Below are 21,086 nucleotides of genomic sequence, written 5' to 3' on the forward strand. Positions count from 1 at the left end.
ACTCACATCTCTCTTGTCAGAGTTCAAAGGTTTGAACCAAAAGCATTAATACATTCACACTATTATTATTATAATAAAAATTACTGTATTATTACTATTATTATTATTATTATTATGGCCAGTACACGTGGATGGCCCTCAGCCAACAAACATTCAAAAGTTGCTAATTTTACATAATGCCCCTGGTCATTGTTAGAATACTCCTACTAAGGCTACCAAATTCTAAAAAATATAGACTTACTTGGTAGGACCTTGATCACTGGAGAATTGAAAGAAAAAATCAAGTAATTGGTGATTATGCATAAGTGAAACACAAAGTTGATTGAGAAGTACGACAAGACGTTTCTCAACATCTACTGGAACACAACCACCGCATGATGCTAAAAGTCGTAGCAGAGGACGGATAATTGGCTTGTACACAAGTATTTCCTGTTTTGAGTGACTCAGAAGTTGTTCATGAACCTGAAATAATCAGTGTATTGTTGTATATACATAATTAGTACTCTGAATACTAGGAGATACATAAATAATTTAGTTTATCTAAAATTAGCAAACCAATATTTATATAGAGTACCAGCATGTACATGCCACTTTTGTAAATTAATTTATTATTTAAGGGGAAGTACTAATATGAAAGGGGTTATATACAACTATGGAATGGGAGACAATCAGATCTAATCCAAGGAAGGGAAGAATAAGTCCAGTTACTTGGAACAAGAGCCCCTCACTGGCATTAAAGAACTTTCCCCTGCTACCCACAGCAGCCCAAGTAATTAAAAAAAAGTGTTATATACCTCATTCTAATTCTTAACTAATACTGTTTGTAAAGTTGTGTTCAGTATGCTGATTACTGCCTCAAATTATTATAAACTTAAAATAGTCTTAATATAATCTGTAACACAACTTTCTCAAACTGGCCAGAGGTTCATAAAACTATACTGTCCATGGTGATGTCATACAGCAAAAGTCTTAATTTAAAACAAAATCTACAACTATCTGAGAGCTATCCTCCTAAAAAATTTAGACTAAAAATTTTTGGACAAAATAATTACATTTTAACTATGGTAAGCTAATTTTTTCATGTGTGTGTTTGAACATTTTCCTAAAGTTATTAAATTAGAGTGATTACGGTATTTTAAAGACTTTTAAATATACAGTGAAACCTCAGCTTACGAGTTTAATCCATTCCACAACCTTGCGCGTATCCCAATCCGCTCGTACGCTGAATCAATTTTCCTTATTTAAATTAATTGAAATGCCATTAATCCATTCTAGTGGAATTCCTGCTCTGGGAGGCAGGACAAAAATATTTCAATATGACGCTAATATCAATCTAGAGCTTATATTTCTATCACAATTCATCTACTATGATATAATAAACAATATAAATAACATAGAAACCTGATATATACTCTAGAATGAATAAAATAGTATGTCATTATGTGACAAGTGGTGGCGGCCATTCCCTACCTCAAGCAGCAGCCTTGTTGTGGGTCAGCAGGGGAGACCTCCCGCCATCCCCAATACTCCCAACACCACCATCCCAGCTTCGTGTTCAGTTCCACTTCTCTCCTACAAGCTAGCTGTGTTTGCGAATTGTGTTTTTATCTTTTAATTACCATATCTTGTATCTGCCAAGCAATCATGACACCCAATAGGCATACCAGTGTTGTTGACTTACTGAATGACTGACTTGACTTACTGACTGACTGAATGACTTGACTAACTGAATGACTTAAAGTTAGACTTTTTCACTGAAGAGGACCCTGAAGTGGTGTCTAGAGCAGCTGATGCCTTACCGTCAGTTGTATAATGTACTGCAGGGTAAAACAACAGAAATCCGTTACAGAATTTATGCACACTCCAGTACAACCATCGCCTTCAGTACCAGAACCTTTACCATCCACCTCAGCCCAGTAGGACCACAACATAACTCTCCACTCTCTTCACAATCATCCACAAACACCAGCACCCACAATTTAAGGTAAGAAATACTATTATTTCTATTGAAATTATAGTCTTAAGCTTTAAAAATAACATAATACATCACGACAATGAACTACAATTATATATTCACTTTTATTTTTGTAAGAGCTGGAGATCTAAAAAAAAGATGTTTGAGGGGGAAGCTCACATCCTGAATTTTTTCTCATATCCAGAAACAAAAAATCAACCAAGTGACTGCTTGTATCCTGAAAAACTCCTAAGGTGGGGCACTCGTAAGCCAAGGTTCCACTGTACTGTAAAAAAATTCTGTCTCCATACTATTGACTCATAAATGCTTAGACTCATGAGATGTGAGAGAAAAGGTGTATCAAGTTTGAAGGAACTCTGCCAACCATACTTGTTACTGCTCCAGAAGACTAAGATTGTAATAAAGTTGGTAGAATTACCAACAATACATAAAGTAAAAGGACACAAGTGCAACTCATGTGACATTTTATTGTGGCAACGTTTCACTCTCCAGGAGCTTTGTCAAGCCGTTACAAACAGTACATGGACACAGAGGGTATATATAGGCTCAGAGTGATGTGCAATACTGGTGGGTGGTGGGTGGTGGTGGTGGTGGTGGTGGTGGTGGTGGCAGCGGCGGCGGTGGCGGCGGCGGTGGGGGTGGTGGTAGTGGTGGCGGTAGCAGTTGTAGTAGTTGTAGTAGTAGTAGTAGTAGTGGTAGTAGTGGTAGTAGTGGTGGTAGTGTTAGTGTTAGTGGTAGTAGTAGTAGTGGTAGTAGTGGTAGTGGTAGTAGTAGTGGTAGTAGTAGTAGTAGTAGTGGTGGTAGTAGTAGTGGTAGTAGTAGTAGTAGTAGTAGTAGTAGTAGTAGTGGTAGTAGTGGTAGTGGTGGTAGTAGTAGTAGTGGTAGTAGTGGTAGTGTTAGTAGTAGTGGTAGTAGTAGTGGTAGTAATAGTAGTAGTGGTAGTAGTGGTAGTAGTGGTAGTAGTGGTAGTAGTGGTAGTGGTGGTGGTAGTAGTAGTAGTGGTAGTAGTAGTAGTGGTAGTAGTAGTGGTAGTAGTAGTAGTGGTGGTAGTGGTAGTAGTAGTAGTAGTGGTAGTAGTAGTGGTAGTAGTAGTGGTAGTAGTAGTAGTAGTAGTAGTAGTAGTAGTAGTGGTAGTAGTAGTAGTGGTAGTAGTAGTAGTGGTAGTAATGGTAGTAGTAGTAGTGGTAGTAGTAGTGGTAGTAGTAGTAGTGGTAGTAGTAGTAGTGGTAGTAGTAGTAGTGGTAGTAGTAGTAGTGGTAGTAGTGGTAGTGGTAGTGGTGGTGGTGGTGGTGGTGGTGGTGGTAGTGGTAGTAGTAGTGGTAGTAATACAATATGTTAGAACAATTAACTTGCACATGAGTAAAGGATATAAAAGCTATTACTTGGGAAACATAAAAATTGGTTAGACAAATATTTCTATTGGAGGCTGGATAGAGAAGGCCTGTTTCAATGTTCATTCTCTGTAATGTGCTTGTGTATTATTAACAGGAGAGACTATGTGATGGCAGGGTTTACTGTTTTCAGGAGGATTCTTGCTAAGACTTCAGAGATGGTGAAGCTGCCTTTGTTTTCTTTAATTGTATTAGAAACAGCTATTAGTGAAGATTCAAGGCACTTGTGTCCTTTTACTTACAAGACTAAGAAATTTGAAAAAAAAAAAAAAAAAATCCAAATAGGTTGCTACAATGCCCAATAACAGGCTAACGGAAATACAATTCTAATTTATCGCATGGAAATGAGCAACAAATACAAAATGCCCCCATCTAATGGGTATGCCTAATAAAATATAGGAATTTATAAAAAATGTTATGACTCCTTTTTGTGAGGTCGGTAGACAGACCTTGAGTTGTTCCAGTTTCAAGGCATTCACAAACTCTCCAGTGTTAAGACTCCATGTCAAAATAGTATCAAGGATTTCTTCGCCAAGGAAGTGATCAAAGATTGGAGTGTGAGGAGGATTTTCTGCTGGCAAAGATGAGTGCTGGCTGCTAACTTCCTGGATACCTTCTAATGGGTTCCCTATGGTGGTCACTTTATTTCCATTACCTCCCTTGGAACTTTTCTGGGGTATGCCATTTTGATTACGTGCACCATGAGCCATAATTTGCTTCAGGTCGACCAACAGCAGAGTGACCATCTGAGCCAGGTGATTTATCACAGCTGTTACATCATCGGCAAACACCTGAAAGAGGTAGCAATGTTCATTGAACTGTCTTACTCCATAAAAAAAAAATATTCTCTTTCTGCATAAGAGGAATCTACCTTCATCTATAGCAAACTGCTTCCTCTGTGAACACCTTTTCCCCAAGTACTTACCCAAACACAAAATCTTTAAAAAGATATAGAAAATGAATGTGAAGATACAGCATACATGCAGATGCCACTGGACAAACCAACTTGGCAAGCACAGTGAAGTAATAACACTGGGTAGTAGCACCGTGAGTGGTAACATATAAGATGCTGTTCCTTCTAACTTGCTCTATGCAAGTTAGAGACAAAAGTGAGATGTGTTGCACAGATGTATAAATAAAAAAATGAAGAAAAAAAAAAGTTGGTCTCACCTGCCCCCTTAACTTGGTTCTATTAATAATGTCACACGTTTGTTGCCAGTGTTTAATGAATGACTGAAAAGCAGCAGCAGGGTCAACATCGTGCAGAGGTGAAGGTGCACGACGCCGACCAAGCGACATGCGCAATGGCGAGTCTCGCAGCCAACTGGTCATCCCGCACTCATCACTGAAAAATTAATGCATGTCATACAGCACATAAAAGACTAGTATTTCTTAATTTTTAAAAACCAAGATTTTTTTTTGTAAAGGAAGCTATGTAGATACTGGTACTTCATTGATTAATAATGATGGTATAAATTCATTTACTGCAATGGGCTTTACATAGATCTGGTGGTAAAAAAAAATCAGTAAAGAAACCTTTTACAATATGACATTTCACTCACTATGGCTTTATTACTATCAAGTACATGGAATACATACGTATATAAAACATGGCATATAAAGCACATGGGGAGATCAAGTGCTGCTAGGAGAGGTTAAATATATCAGTACTGTTAGTGGGTATGATGCAGTTACTAGCTGAAGGTATTTTAATCATGAACATACAGGTCGGCCATCACTTATCCAGCAATCAGTTATCCGGTTCCATCAATAATCTGGCACTAATTTCAGCTAGCATAATTTCAAATTTCATCATTATACTGACTCAGAAATTGTGCAGATGGTTGTAAATCCACAACAGCAAGCCAGTGGAGGAGAAAGCTGTGATGAAAATATAGATGTAGCAGAGTCTCTATTGATAGGTTAATTAAGTGTACTCCAACCTAACCACTCTATGATCCGGCAAACTCACTAATTCAGCACACTACAGGTCTCAATGGTGCCACATTAGTGATGGTCAACCTGTATAAAAAAATGTTGTACTTCGTATTACTGTATATTCAAAGTCTGTCAGGAACAATTTTTTTAAAATTAACAATGAGGGCAAATTTTGAGTTGAAACTATCAAGCAGACACTTACATATATTCATTGCACTTTGCTGGTAGAAAGTGCCCTACATATGACCCTCCAGGACAACACTGTTTTAGAGCAGGATGATCCTGCTTCTCACAACTGCTGGATCATTATGACAAAATCTTGGAGACACTGGAAGATAAGCAAAAATCTTCCATAATATACACAGACCTCACTAAAGCACTTGGCAGATATTCCTGTGTTATTATAGCTCCTAAAATACTAAAGGAATGACCAATAAACCAAGAATATACTGTGCTTTTAATTTTCTAGCAAACCAAACCCAAAGAACAGTCAAAAACCTAAAGTATTAGAATAAACCCTTGGCTCATAAAAAATTTGCCAAAATTCAGATATGAAACAATAATACAACATTAAGAAATTGTACCTGGAATAAAATCCCAAACCTAAGAGCCATTAAATCATTAAATATACAGTATGCAGATACTGTACCTGGAGTCTACCAGGAGGGTATTCCAGGGATCAATGCCCCCGCAGCCCAGTCCATGATCAGGCCTCCCGGTGGATCAGGGCCTGATCAATAAGCTGTTACTGCTGACCGCACACACTCCAATGTACAAACCACAGCCTGGTTGACCCGGTACTGACTTTAGGTATCTGTCCAGCTTCCTCTTGAAGACAACCAGAGGTCTATTGGTAATTCCCCTTATGGATGGTAATAAGTTTGTAAGGAAAATAAACTTTAAACCTCATTTATGGAATGAGCTAATAAACTTAATAGCTTCTTCAAAACCAATGAGACTAATACAGCCAACAGTATCCCTAATGCCCAAATCTGTTAGTGTGTAATTACCTTGTAGAAAACTCACAACCAGGGTTCAATTTCCAAATACACGTAAGATGAAACGTATGGACATGTCATATTTACCAAGCAGTAAATAGGTAAGTAATGCTACTAGGAGTTAACTGGATATTCTGGGTTACATAACAGGAAAGTACCAGAAGGGTTCCAGTACCAGAAAGCTGTACGACTTGAATTTCTTGAGTTATCCTGGGATAATCACCCGAAGTACAGTGGTCCCTCGCTTTTCGTAGTTCTCGGCAATCATAAATTTCGCCAATCATAGAGGTATTTTCGTATAAACATGGACTCGCTTTTCACAGGTTGACTCACGAATAGTAGTTCGTCCGGGACGCGTACGCACGGTGTAAGCCGGGGCGGCCTCCCTACCCAGCCAGTCTGGCATTGTTTACCAGTGAGTGAAGGTCCCCTCAAGTGCTCCTACGAAATATTCATAATATCCCACTCATTTTAGTGCTTGCAATTACTAAATAAGCTACCATGGCTCCAAAGAAAGCTACTAGTGCCAAGCCTGTGGTAAAGAAGGTGAGAAATATGTACAGTGACAAAGTCTTGGGCCATTTTAGGGAAGTGTTAAAGAGACGCCAGAAACAGAGCTCTCTTCACAGTTACTTTGCGAGACAGGACTAGAGTGACTCTCAAGGTGGTCCTAGTGGCATTAAGAAACAGAGAAGAGAACCAACCCCAGAGAAGCAATTGGTACCTGAGGTGTTGCTGGAAGGGGATTCCCCTTCCAAACTGTAAACAATCCAATCTCTCTCCTCCTCCAGTCTCCCATACACTAAGAAGAATCTCCAATAAAGGTAAGTGTTATGCTGTTAATGTTTCATTCATCATTTCCCATTGTATTGTTTATGTACTATATGTATATTTCATGTAAAAAATTTTTTTGTCTTAATACTTCTGGGTGTCAGGAACGGATTAATTGTATTTACATTATTTCTTATGGGGAAAATTGATTCGCAAATCGTAAATTTCGTTTATAGTAGCTCCTCCAGGAACGGATTAATTACGAAAAACGAGGGACCACTGTACAGTGGACACTCGAATTTAGTAGTGCCGTTTCTGTATGCAAAACTATTTTTATTATCTATAAAATGTATTGTTTGTTAATATTTTTGGGTGTCTGGAATGGTTTAATTGGATTTACATTATTTCCTATGGGAAATACAGTATTAACAAAACATACATTTTATTTTATTTTTTTTTTTTTTATCACACTGGCCGATTCCCACCAAGGCAGGGTGGCCCGAAAAAGAAAAACTTTCACCATCATTCGCTCCATCACTGTCTTGCCAGAAGGGTGCTTTACACTACAGTTTTTAAACTGCAACATTAACACCCCTCCTTCAGAGTGCAGGCACTGTACTTCCCATCTCCAGGACTCAAGTCCGGCCTGCCGGTTTCCCTGAATCCCTTCATAAATGTTACTTTGCTCACACTCCAACAGCACGTCAAGTATTAAAAACCATTTGTCTCCATTCACTCCTATCAAACACGCTCACGCATGCCTGCTGGAAGTCAAAGCCCCTCGCACACAAAACCTCCTTTACCCCCTCCCTCCAACCCTTCCTAGGCCGACCCCTACCCCGCCTTCCTTCCACTACAGACTGATACACTCTTGAAGTCATTCTGTTTCGCTCCATTCTCTCTACATGTCCGAACCACCTCAACAACCCTTCCTCAGCCCTCTGGACAACAGTTTTGGTAATCCCGCACCTCCTCCTAACTTCCAAACTACGAATTCTCTGCATTATATTCACACCACACATTGCCCTCAGACATGACATCTCCACTGCCTCCAGCCTTCTCCTCGCTGCAACATTCATCACCCACGCTTCACACCCATATAAGAGCGTTGGTAAAACTATACTCTCATACATTCCCCTCTTTGCCTCCAAGGACAAAGTTCTTTGTCTCCACAGACTCCTAAGTGCACCACTCACTCTTTTTCCCTCATCAATTCTATGATTCACCTCATCTTTCATAGACCCATCCGCTGACACGTCCACTCCCAAATATCTGAATACGTTCACCTCCTCCATACTCTCTCCCTCCAATCTGATATTCAATCTTTCATCACCTAATCTTTTTGTTATCCTCATAACCTTACTCTTTCCTGTATTCACCTTTAATTTTCTTCTTTTGCACACCCTACCAAATTCATCCACCAATCTCTGCAGCTTCTCTTCAGAATCTCCCAAGAGCACAGTGTCATCAGCAAAGAGCAGCTGTGACAACTCCCACTTTGTGTGTGATTCTTTATCTTTTAACTCCACGCCTCTTGCCAAGACCCTCGCATTTACTTCTCTTACAACCCCATCCATAAATATATTAAACAACCACGGTGACATCACACATCCTTGTCTAAGGCCTACTTTTACTGGGAAAAAATTTCCCTCTTTCCTACATACTCTAACTTGAGCCTCACTATCCTCGTAAAAACTCTTCACTGCTTTCAGTAACCTACCTCCTACACCATACACTTGCAACATCTGCCACATTGCCCCCCTATCCACCCTGTCATACGCCTTTTCCAAATCCATAAATGCCACAAAGACCTCTTTAGCCTTATCTAAATACTGTTCACTTATATGTTTCACTGTAAACACCTGGTCCACACACCCCCTACCTTTCCTAAAGCCTCCTTGTTCATCTGCTATCCTATTCTCCGTCTTACTCTTAATTCTTTCAATTATAACTCTACCATACACTTTACCAGGTACACTCAACAGACTTATCCCCCTATAATTTTTGCACTCTCTTTTATCCCCTTTGCCTTTATACAAAGGAACTATGCATGCTCTCTGCCAATCCCTAGGTACCTTACCCTCTTCCATACATTTATTAAATAATTGCACCAACCACTCCAAAACTATATCCCCACCTGCTTTTAACATTTCTATCTTTATCCCATCAATCCCGGCTGCCTTACCCCCTTTCATTTTACCTACTGCCTCACGAACTTCCCCCACACTCACAACTGGCTCTTCCTCACTCCTACAAGATGTTATTCCTCCTTGCCCTATACACGAAATCACAGCTTCCCTATCTTCATCAACATTTAACAATTCCTCAAAATATTCCCTCCATCTTCCCAATACCTCTAACTCTCCATTTAATAACTCTCCTCTCCTATTTTTAACTGACAAATCCATTTGTTCTCTAGGCTTTCTTAACTTGTTAATCTCACTCCAAAACTTTTTCTTATTTTCAACAAAATTTGTTGATAACATCTCACCCACTCTCTCATTTGCTCTCTTTTTACATTGCTTCACCACTCTCTTAACCTCTCTCTTTTTCTCCATATACTCTTCCCTCCTTGCATCACTTCTACTTTGTAAAAACTTTATAGATAATAAAAACAGTTTTGCATACAGAAAAGGCACTACTAAATTTGAGGGTCCACTGTTATCATCTTCAGTTACTCATTACTTGTGCTTAGTTTCAACTACTCCCTCTTAGGTAAACTGAATAATAAAATAATTAAAACTTAAAGCAACCATCCAAAAAAAGTTTTCTTAAAAATTCTCCTCTTTTTTAGTAAGAAACCATTCATACCAGTATTAAAAAACCTCCCTTGATGGGCTTACAGTTCATACAACACCTAGGGGATGTGAAGTAATCAGATTTGATTCAAGAAAGGGAATGGTAGCTCTATTTCACCGAGGTGGCTATGGTGAAAAGCTCTGTTCTGCAAGGCACAGTACTCGCTCCCATCTTGTTTCTCATCCTCATATCTGACATAGATAAGGATGTCAGCCACAGCACCGTGTCTTCCTTTGCAGATGACACCCGAATCTGCATGACAGTGTCTTCCATTGCAGACACTGCAAGGCTCCAGGAGGACATCAACCAAATCTTTCAATCGGCTGCAGAAAACAATATGAAGTTCAATGATGAGAAATTTCATTTACTCCGATATGGTAAACATGAGGAAATTAAAACTTCATCAGAATATAAAACAAATTCCAGCCACAAAATAGAGCGAAAAACGAACGTCAAAGACCTAGGAGTGATCATGTCGGAGGATCTCACCTTCAAGGACTATAACATTGTATCAATCACATCTGCTAGAAAAATGACAGGATGGATAATGAGAACCTTCAAAACTAGGGATTCCAAGCCCATGATGACACTCTTCAGGTCGCTTGTTCTATCTAGGCTGGAATATTGCTGCACAATAACAGCACCTTTCAAGGCAGGTGAAATTACTGACCTAGAAAATGTACAGAGAACCTTCACAGCATGCATAACAGAGATAAAACACCTCAATTACTGGGAGCACTTGAAGTTCCTGAACCTGTACTCCCTGGAACGCAGGCAGGAGAGATACATGATTATATACACCTGGAAAATCCTAGAAGGACTAGTACCGAACTTGCACACGAAAATCACTCTCTAAGAAAGCAAAAGACTCGGCAGATGATGCAACATCCCCCCAATGAAAAGCAGGGGTGTCACTAGCATGTTAAGAGACAACACAATAAGTGTCAGGGGCCTAAGACTGTTCAACTGCCTCCCAGCATACATAAGAGGTTTTACCAATAGACCCCTGGCTGTCTTCAAGCAGGCACTGGACAAGCACCTAAAGTCAGTACCTGACCAGCCGAGCTGTGGCTCGTACGTTGGATTGCGTGCAGCCAGCAGTAACAGCCTGGTTTAACAGGCTCTGATCCACCATGAGGCCTGGTCACAGACTGGGCTGCAGGGGGCATTGATCCCCGGAACTCTCTCCAGATAAACTCCAGGTATAAAGGTTTTTTCACCAGCATCAACACACCTCCCCCTTGAAGGGTTGAAATTATGAGTGAAAAAGAATTATTAGAAGATGTACTTAAATGGAGAAGAATCCTTTCTCCTTATACCATGCATGTCATATGAGGTGATTAAAATGCCAGGAGCAAGGGACTAACAACCTCTTCTCCTGTATAAATTACTAACTGTAATAAGGAGAAAAATTTTCTGTTTCTTTTTTCAGGGCACCTGCCTCAATGGGAGATGACCAGTGTGTTTTTAAAAAAAAAAACAAGATAGTGATTAACAAGTGTATGTAAAAAAAAACACACATGTAGGTATGGAAACATTCACTGAGGATATATTTCACCCAGAAGCCCTTGGTGGGCAAAACTTATCCTCTATAAATGACTTAATATTCACATATATTTCTGTCTTAAATACAAAGATAGTCATTAGCCAAACTTCAGAACATAAGAATGAACAATGCAGGAAGCTTACTGGACCATACTAGGAAGGTTAAACTCTCACCCACTTATACAGCTGTCCAATTTATATTTAAAGTTCCTAAAAGTTCTCACTTCAATGAAGCTACCTGGGTGTTTGCTCCCCTTACAGAGGACACAAAAGTTTCCCTTCAGCCACCTGCTTCAAAAATAAAGTTAAAAGGCACCTCCTAAGTCTAACTTAAACCGTGCTTAGTTCAATGTATCAACAACAACCTGTTGATCCAAATCATATTAGCATTCTTACTTATGGTCTAACTATCACAAATCTGTTTCAACTTGTGTTAATTGAGAATATGTTCTACCTCAACATTAACTAATGCAAATGTTATATCAAAATGTTACACAAGAGCTCATAATTTCATAAATCATAAAGCAAATCATTATGGTACTTTTTTTTTTACAAACCACAGCATTCTAGTAAAGTAACCTAATTGTACAACTGTCCAGTAATTATAAGTTAGTTTTAAAGGAGCTCAAAATGTTTTTTTTAACAAGGGCATTCTGAAAAGTAGTTTATACATGTCATTTAATCTTACATGAAATATATGAAGTTGTGTTTGTTTGTCATCTACAACTTTACTGCTAAACCGGTAATTCACAGTATCCTTTTATAAATCTAAACTTGTCCACTTTAAATCCACTGTTGTGAGTAATATCTAAGTAAAATACTTTCACTACATTATTTATATCCCCTTTAGTTATTCCTTAAGGACAGTATGGATGCTGCAGTGTGAAGATCATTTACACTTACATTTACTCAACGAGTGGTCAATATATACAGCAGTGCTTCATGGATTAAAATCCTCATAAGGCTTATTATAATCATAACTAAGCGCTAAACCCACAAGGGTCATAGCGTTGATTGTTATAAGGAATTATAGATATCATAGGTTAAGTCATCATACCATGTTACTTTCATGTATCAGTGGTTAAGCAGTTTGTAATTATTGAAGATTAAAATGCATCTTCTATCTACTGTTATTACGGATGAATAATGTTTAACATGCCTAAATAAGGAGCTGAATTGAACTTCACCGGAATTCCATTCTTAACCTCAATTAGTTACGGTATATACCTCTTCTATTGTAGGTTCATAGAATATTCAATTAGCTCAGCACCTGAGACTACTATCATACATTAAACACACCACATATATGAACTACATGCCCCACAAGACTCCACAAATGTGTAATTTTGAGCGTGAAAATTTTTTACGGCGAAAAAAAAAATGAGAAAATGAAGATCTGGGATTTAAATTTCAAAGTTCAGTGGAGGCGGACAAGTTTATAAGTGAGGAATATAGAGTCAGTAGCAGTGTGTGAGGGTAGAGGACAGTGAAATAAAGCCAAGAGACGTACTTGCTAGGAATTTATCAAGTGATATCAGCTGACAGCTCCTGATATCACACAACACAAACAAGTCAACCCACAACTAACATAGAAGTTCTTTTCTATAATTGTGAAAGTTATGGAAAAAAATCATCTGTAGCTTTACATTATATTTGTTAGATTTTCGTTTAATAGCAGTAACAAATACAGAGCGCTAGTTTAAATAATTCAGTTATTTTCTTAGATAGGCTTTTATTTAAAGGCTAAGTATATTAATAATTTTTATTATCAGTTTGCACTTCTACTTAATTGTGAAAATTTTTATAAACATACTTTAATTGATATAATCCCTGCAAAGGCTAATATAGTATTTGTTTGTGTTTTTCTCTACAAAATAGTAGTGTTGACGGCCTCCTGAGCCTTGATTCACCTAATTGTGGTTGCAGGGGTCGAGACTCAGCTCCTGGCCCCGCTGGATGTGTCAGTGTGGTGCTCTGGGACCTTCATTATACTACCTGCGACACTTATTGAGGCCTCAGTTACCAGATTGTCTCCTATAACAAGGTGGGTTAACTACAGTGTTTGCTACAAGTGGGTCAGCTGCCCTGGTGTACTCGCCTAGTTGTGCTTGCAGGGGTCGATTCATAGCTCCTGGCCCCTGTGTGTGTGTGTCTGGCTGGGCTGCTGGCCAACCCTTCAAACACCTCGTAAGTTTGTTGAAATTGATATGAAATACCAAGTTGAAGATTAAGACAGCGCTGTATGACCCTAGTGGGTTTAGCGTTTCTCTTTGATTATAATATAAAAATGAAAATTGACACACGTGCAACAGTTTGGTATTTTTATTGATAAAACGTTTTGCTTACACACACATCTTGAGAGATATTATATCAGCGCATGAAAGTGCTAGGGTTTTATTTCCCATTTTCACTGTGGTATTTTTTACATAGTTTAGCATATGTGTAAATTACCTAGGATAACCCCCCAAAAAGTCAAGCAAATTAACTTATTTCCATTGGTGTCCTTGTATTTACCTTCACAGGTAAAGTCTGGTCAGGAAATTTTTATTTAACCACTGCATAGGATCTTTTTATGATGATTTATATAGCAAATTATGTAGAATTATCCGAGAATAACCCCATGAAGTTAATGTGACATTTCCATTCAGATCCTTTTTGTAGGTGTTCAGTACACAGTATACAATATTTTTAATGTGGTCTTGAGAGTATTGATGTTAATGAGACGTAGATTACATAGAACATTATATAGAGTTAACCTTGAATAACACAATATAGTGAAAAAATGTGATATTTCCAGATTTGGGCACTACACTATTTCAGCCCTGGGCACCAGGAGGTGGGCTCAGTGCTGCTTCACTTAACTATAACAACCATAAAAAGATGGCTGCATCAGGGTCCAACTCTACGGTGAGTCAAATACGTTTTATTTGCGATAACCCTTCATGGGGGCGGGTTGCTTTGGTGCTGGTGAAGGACTCTTGATCCAAGGAATTGGAAATACACTCTTTTTCCGTGAGTCAGATCTGATTACAGTACAGTACTTTTCAGTCCCAGAGGCAATATAATTGCCTGTTTGTAATTATTTGTTTGTAGCTACAGGAGCAGAGCTTTGCTTGTGGTGTCCTGTCTTCAATAATTTCTTTATCATAGAATTTTTTTTTTAAATTTCAATGATTGTAGCATTTACCACAACCTCTTGTAATTGATTCCACTGTGAAAAAAAAAAATCCTCGTGTCCCTTCAGCCCCTCTTTAAATTTACAACCTTAGCATCTTCTTGTGACTCTTGGACCCCTCAAGGAAGGTTCCTTGATGCAGGTGAGGGGCTCTAGATCTAGGGAATAGGATCTGTGCTCTAGTTCCCCGAATTAAGCTGGAATACCTTCCACGTCCCCCCCACAGGTGCTGTATAATTCTATGGGTTTAGTGCTTCCCCCTTGATTATAATAATAATAACAATAATAATTATTATTATTATTATTAATGTGACCCTTGGGGATTTAGCCCTTCCCCATTAATATAACATGAAATAGACTTATTTGCAATCAGTGCTGTATGCTTTGGGTCTGATTTTGTGGTATCTGGCAAAGTCACTAACTTTACAAATCACCAGTATCAAGGAGTCGGCTAGGTGGCAGGGTTGATTACTTGATTAAGGTTTAGGTTAATTTAATATGTTTATTCAGGTACAGGTACACTTAAATACAGTTATGTAAATTATCATACAAAGCAGCATATGTGTAGATTACCTAGGATAACCGAAAAAAAAAAAAGTCAGACAAAGTGACTTATTTCCATTGGGGTCCTTGCTTACCTATAGGTTTACCAAAATTATACTTGGTAGAACTTTGTCAGCTGGAAAATATCGGAGACTTTTGTTGATGGCTTGTTGGAATCAGTGAAATGGCTCGCATTTGTGAATTAAGTTCGAACAGTGGAGTCCTTTTTCAGAATCCAGTTTGAATTTTTTTAAAAAATGTGAACTTGCTGGCATTTGTTTCAGTGATTACACTATGATGAGGACAGTGCTAATACTCCAAATGCACAGCATTTGGAGGAGAATTAAACTAATACATAATTTTTATTTTTTATTATTAATCTCACAAGGTTAATAATTTAAAGGTGATCAGAAGAAGCTTTCTCAAGTTATTGCATTGAAACCATACTCAGAAATGACAATTTTATTATATTCAGTATATGAATTGTGAACAGTGTGGGCAATAGGTCCAGCCAATATTTACATTCCATTATTTTGCTCAAAGGTTTTGGTGAGGTGGACAACTGCTGCTTCCAGAATCCTACATGTGGCCCTGTCATTCCCATGAGTTCTTCCCCAGTCCCTGACATGATAATGAAGGTTACATGGGCTATACATATGTTGATTTTACCCCTCCTTCAGGAATATTTATGTTCCTGAAGGCAGGTCTGAAGGTCTCTGTTGGCTTCCCCATGTGTGACCCACTCTCACAATAACCTTATATGTGACATGTCTTTATGAACCTGACCTCATTGTGTGTGTGTGTGTGTGTGTGTGTGTGTGTGTGTGTATGTGTTTGCCTTATAAGGCAGCGTATTTGTTCATTCCTGGGTACTTGATAAATCCCAGCAGTGAACAAATATATGTTTTATTAAAAGGATCCTTTACTACCAGTGTCTTTATTCCCACTTGTCGGTTTTTGCCATTGTCTACCTACCTTCAGGCCAGTCATTAGATTATGATAAATCACAATAATTTTGCCAGTTCTTTGTCTTTGGCAGTATGGCAAAGGGCACTGTCTTCTATACAAAAGCTACCCTGGCACTTCTTGAAACTGTCAGGCAAATTAGTCTGATAAAAGCTTACTGAGGCCCATGCATATTTATGACACTGTATACTTATGTTGTATAGCTCCTCAGCCAGATGTTGAATTTAGTTTCAGTTGTACCTAACCTACTGTGGTACAGTATGGTAACTGCCCACCTGAAGGATAAGGAAAGATGGACACCTGAATTTGCTGGTGCCAGCTACTCAAAGAGAGTTGAACTCAGACCAGCAGATTAGCAGGCAGCAATACTGACTACTGTACTTGATTATTTAATAAGCTTTTCAAATCTTTAACCTTTTTTTTGCAGTCAGGGACAGAATTCAGACGGAAATGGGATAGGGATGAGTATGAATCCATTGCTCAGCAGCGCTTACGTGCAGAAAGGGAAGCTACCCAAGGTATGTTGAATGTCTTTATAACCTGTGTAACTGATTCTGTGAGAAAAATCTTGGTTATATAGTTGAGTTTACTTATCTGCCTAGTGATGGTTCTTGGAATTACCAAACATGTGGCCAAGAACTCTTCATCGATTCCTTAACCCTTTGACTGTTTAAGTCGTATATATACGTCTTACGCGCCACTGTTTCGGAAGTATTTATACGCGTAAATCCTAGCGGCTTCAAATCAAGCGGGAGAAAACTGGTAGGCCTACATGAGAGAGAATGGGTCTCAGTGGTGGGTGTGCACCCTGTGAAAAAAATCTGGGACTCATTGGTGCATTGTGGGAATGCCATCTTGGTAGTCCATTTTCACCATGCCTCGCGGTAAGAAGTACCTCACTCCTCGGCGTATTGGAGGTCTACTGTTCCCAAGTGATAGTTCTAACAGTGATGGAAGTGCCAGTGAAAGTAAATTTCATAGTTTTGGAGAGGGTGTGACCAAAAGCAGTGCCCAGGATTAAGTAATTAGTGATGAAAACCCCGATGACCCACAACCGTCCACCTCTGGTGCTGGCACATCTCATTCACATTCACCTGTACCAGGACGAAAAAGGAAACTATTTCCCTGTTTACAGGACTCAGATCTGAGCAGTGAAAGTGATAATGATAGTGATTTCAAAGTTATTGACAGCAGCTCGAGTAATGACAGTGAGGGGGAATATTCGCCAGTGAAACGGCAGTATGTTCGACACAGCATGCGTTCTGGTAGTGTGCCTTATGCCCTTCCAAGGCAAAGGAGTAAATCTGGCAGTACATCCTGTGTCCCTACACCATGACCTGACAGGGAAGATGACAATATTGTTACAATGGGGATGTGTAATGTGCGTGGGGAAGATGATGGTGGTGGTGATGTTGGCGGTGGCATGAGTCATGTGGCACCAGCAGCAGGCCACGCTACTACCGACGCTGCTGACTGCACAACTACAACCAGCATCACTCAACCCCACACTCCCACAACCTGCACAACCACAACCACATTTCAATATCCAGAACCCACCAGCAGACCGCATCTGGGATTGGCAGCAAAGTGACGATTTTATTCCCAATCCCCATGACTTTGATGAAACACAAAGTGGAATACAGCCATCATGTACACTTGGGAACAATGCCACTGAACTAGAATGCTTTCAGTTATTCTTTGATGAACCCCTGATGGACATTACTGTCAGGGAAATCAACACATACTATGAGAACACCATGGCAAATACAATTCTTTCACCAAGATCACGACTACACCAGCGGAAGGACACAACTATGGCAGAGATGTACCTGTTCTTTGCCACAATAATACCTATACCACATGTGTATAAGCACACTGTCACCACATACTGGTCAATAGAATGCCTGATTTCAACCCCAGGTTTTAGTGACATTATAGGAGTAAATCACTTTTTGATACTGTTACGTATGTTACACTTTTCAGACAAAACAAGGCCTGACAGAACCAACAGGTTATATAAGATCAGAAATGTGTTTATGTACCTGAAACAAAAGTGTTGCATGTATTTTTATCCCTTCAGGAATATGTACCTGAAACAAAAGTGTTGCATGTATTTTTATCCCTTCAGGAAGCTTGTTATTGACGAGTCTTTGATTTTATTCAAAGGAAGACTCTCATTCAGGCAGTACATATCAAGCAAGAGGAAACGCTTTGGTATAAAGTTATTTGTACTGTGTGATTGCAAAAGTGGTCTCGTTTTGGATATCATTGTGTACACTGGCAGTAATACATTGAGAGATACCAGGAAGTTATTGGGTATCGCTGGTGATGTGGTTTGAACAATGATGGAACCATATCTTGGTAAGGGGCATATATTATATACTGATAACTGATACACAAGCCTCATACTCAGTGATTTCTTGTGAGTGAACCTGACAGATGTGTGTGGCACAGTGTGTAGTAATCGTAAGTATATGCCAAGGTTCGACGCGGCACTCGCAGAGGTGAGGTACAGGCCTTTGCTGCCAATGACATCATGGCATTTTGGTGTCATGACAAACGTGATGTCACGTTCTTGACATCAGTTCACCAAAACTAAATGGCACACAGTGGCAGGCACAATAGAGAGACCAATGAACCCATTCTAAAACCGGCAGCTGTCATGGACTACAACCTCAATATGTTCTTAGTGGACAAATGTGACATGCAGATTGGGTTTGCTGATTGTGTATGCAAGAGTTATAAGTGGTATATAAAACTTTTTTCCATCATCTTGATATTTCCATGCTAAATACTTATAACATATACAAGTTGAGGACCAACAACAAACCAAAATATGGTGAATTTTGTTTGTCAGTCATCAGACAAATAATCGTCAAGTACCAAGGAGCAACACCTGCAATAGACCAGCACCCACGAAATTACCAACACATGCCATCTCGTTTGAGGCCTGGTGATCACTACCCCATACAACTGCCTCCTACTGCTTTCAAGAAAAGTGCTCAGAAGAGGTGTTTTGTATGTGGACATACCACAAAACGCTCACAAACACGCAGAGACACTCGTTTTATGTATGAGGAGTGTCAAGTACCACTCTGCATATACCCATGTTTCAAAGAGTTCCACAAGCTGCAGCAGTTCTAGGAAAGTGTTCAGTGACTGTACATATGTATATATATTATGGAACAATAGTAATAAACAATGTTTTGTATTGTTTGTTTGTGTAAACAAGTTTTATACACAATCTAATAGTGATAATGTTTGTTCAGTTATTGTGTTGTAAACAATGAGTGTATATTTGAACAATGCACCTTACTTTGGTCTCACAGGCTACATAAGTTACTTAGAAAAGAAAAATATTGGAAAATACAAGAAACCTTCGAATTGGAGTAAATAAAAGAATACTGGGTGGGCGGCATTCGCCGCTGTTGCCATACACCGCTCATTTTCTGCCAACTTTGCGCCTCTATATTTCGGTAAGTACTGATGGCAAAAAAAATTTTTTTAGGCTTAAAACACTCAGTAAAATAATCCTAACATTTTGGTAAGAGAAAATAATTTTTTTTTCGAATATTTTGCGACATAGAATGACAGTTTCAGAAAGGGGCCTGCAACAGTCAAAGGGTTAATCATCTAGGATAATGGTGTATTTAATATGGAGATGAGAAAGAGTAATGGGGCAAATACCGGAACTCATGGTTGAAGCCGTCTTCTTGTACCTGTACTCTAGATTTGTTAGGAAATTTAAATTTCATCACCCTAATTTTCTACTTATTATTTTGCACAAATTTTGAGCTTTATTAAACAGTAGTTGCATTCATTTAAAGATTTATTGAAAACTGTTGTGGTAGTATGCAAACTGTATCAACCAGTTATTAATGTATTACTATTGAACTACAGTGGACCCCCGAGTTTCATGATTAATCTGTTCCAAAGAGTCTGCCGAAAGTCGGAATTCATGAATGTCAAAACCATTTTCCCCACAAAAAAATAATGTAAATCAATTAATCCGTTCCAGACACCCAAAAGTATTAACAAAAATTAGTCTTTTATAGATTAAATATAGATTTACATACAGAAACGAATGAGAAATCAAGTATAAAACAATAATAACATCACATTTACCTTTATTGAAGATCCTTGTTGGTGTATGGAAGACAGGAGGAGGGGAGAGGATGGAGAAGTCACTGGACCCCTGTCGCACAAAAAACTGTCCAGAGAGTTCTCGCAGCTCTACCCTCTATCACAACTGCTACCACCCTCTACCATCATCACTACCACCCTCTACCACCATCACTACCACCCTTTACCACCATCACAACTGCTGCCATCATCACTACCACCCTCTACCACCATCACTACAACCCTTTACCACTATCACAACTGCTACCACCCTCTACCATCATCACTACCACCCTCTACCACCATCACTACCACCCTTTACCACCATCACAACTGCTGCCACCATCACTACCATCCTCTTCCACCATCACTACCAGCTTCTACCACCATCACAACCACTACCACCCTCTACCACCACCACTTTCATATTTTTCTTCAAACAAACAATGCCACACTGACTCCTGAATATTGTGTGGGAGCCTTTGTGTTCGCCTGGCTGCTCCTGGCCACATGGACGCATTCTGTATGATGGATGAATCACAAGGAAAATCATGAACCACAAGGCTTTATTTTGACAAAAAAAAGTTGCCGAAAGTCGAAATTCACAAAGCGCGAGGCTCACAAAACTCGGGGTCCACTGTATATTCTTTAAGAATAAAAGATTTCACTGCACATATTCACATTCTTTTATAATTTCATACATTTCTCCTTATTGCTAACTTGTCTTTCAGCTGTGTACTATGTGTTCCTGTAATTATTTCTTGAATCTCATTCTTGACCTCTTCATAAAGCTTTTCTCTCATTAAAATTGCTTAGACATTTTCTTGTCCATATACATATACTATTACTGAACATATTTCGTA

At 39.0% G+C, this 21,086-nt stretch overlaps 2 protein-coding genes across 4 annotated transcripts in view; one reads left to right on the top strand and one right to left on the bottom strand.

Annotated features, from left to right (window-relative positions):
* Positions 1–13,021, bottom strand: part of LOC128694800 (FHIP family protein GK23746-like) — a 103,692-nt gene extending 90,671 nt beyond the window's left edge. For 2 of the 3 annotated variants that reach the window (XM_070094303.1, XM_070094301.1), the window contains exons 1-5: positions 12,928–13,021; positions 5,507–5,632; positions 4,537–4,711; positions 3,816–4,157; positions 242–462 (exon numbers count right to left, since the gene is read on the bottom strand). In XM_070094303.1, coding sequence (XP_069950404.1) covers positions 242–462; positions 3,816–4,157; positions 4,537–4,698 — 725 coding nt within the window. In that variant the 5' untranslated portion in view covers positions 4,699–4,711; positions 5,507–5,632; positions 12,928–13,021. The remainder of the gene's footprint in view (positions 1–241; positions 463–3,815; positions 4,158–4,536; positions 4,712–5,506; positions 5,633–12,927) is intronic. The other variant, XM_070094302.1, reaches the window with a different exon arrangement.
* A 244-nt stretch (positions 13,022–13,265) lies between these two features.
* Positions 13,266–21,086, top strand: part of LOC128694831 (zinc finger matrin-type protein 2) — a 32,392-nt gene continuing 24,571 nt past the window's right edge. Inside the window, exons 1-3 of the mRNA XM_053785147.2 lie at positions 13,266–13,461; positions 14,215–14,324; positions 16,529–16,619. Coding sequence (XP_053641122.2) covers positions 14,298–14,324; positions 16,529–16,619 — 118 coding nt within the window. The 5' untranslated portion in view covers positions 13,266–13,461; positions 14,215–14,297. The remainder of the gene's footprint in view (positions 13,462–14,214; positions 14,325–16,528; positions 16,620–21,086) is intronic.

The sequence above is a fragment of the Cherax quadricarinatus genome, chromosome 45 (assembly GCF_038502225.1).
Source record: "Cherax quadricarinatus isolate ZL_2023a chromosome 45, ASM3850222v1, whole genome shotgun sequence".
In the NCBI taxonomy this organism is placed as follows: Eukaryota; Metazoa; Arthropoda; class Malacostraca; order Decapoda; family Parastacidae; genus Cherax; species Cherax quadricarinatus.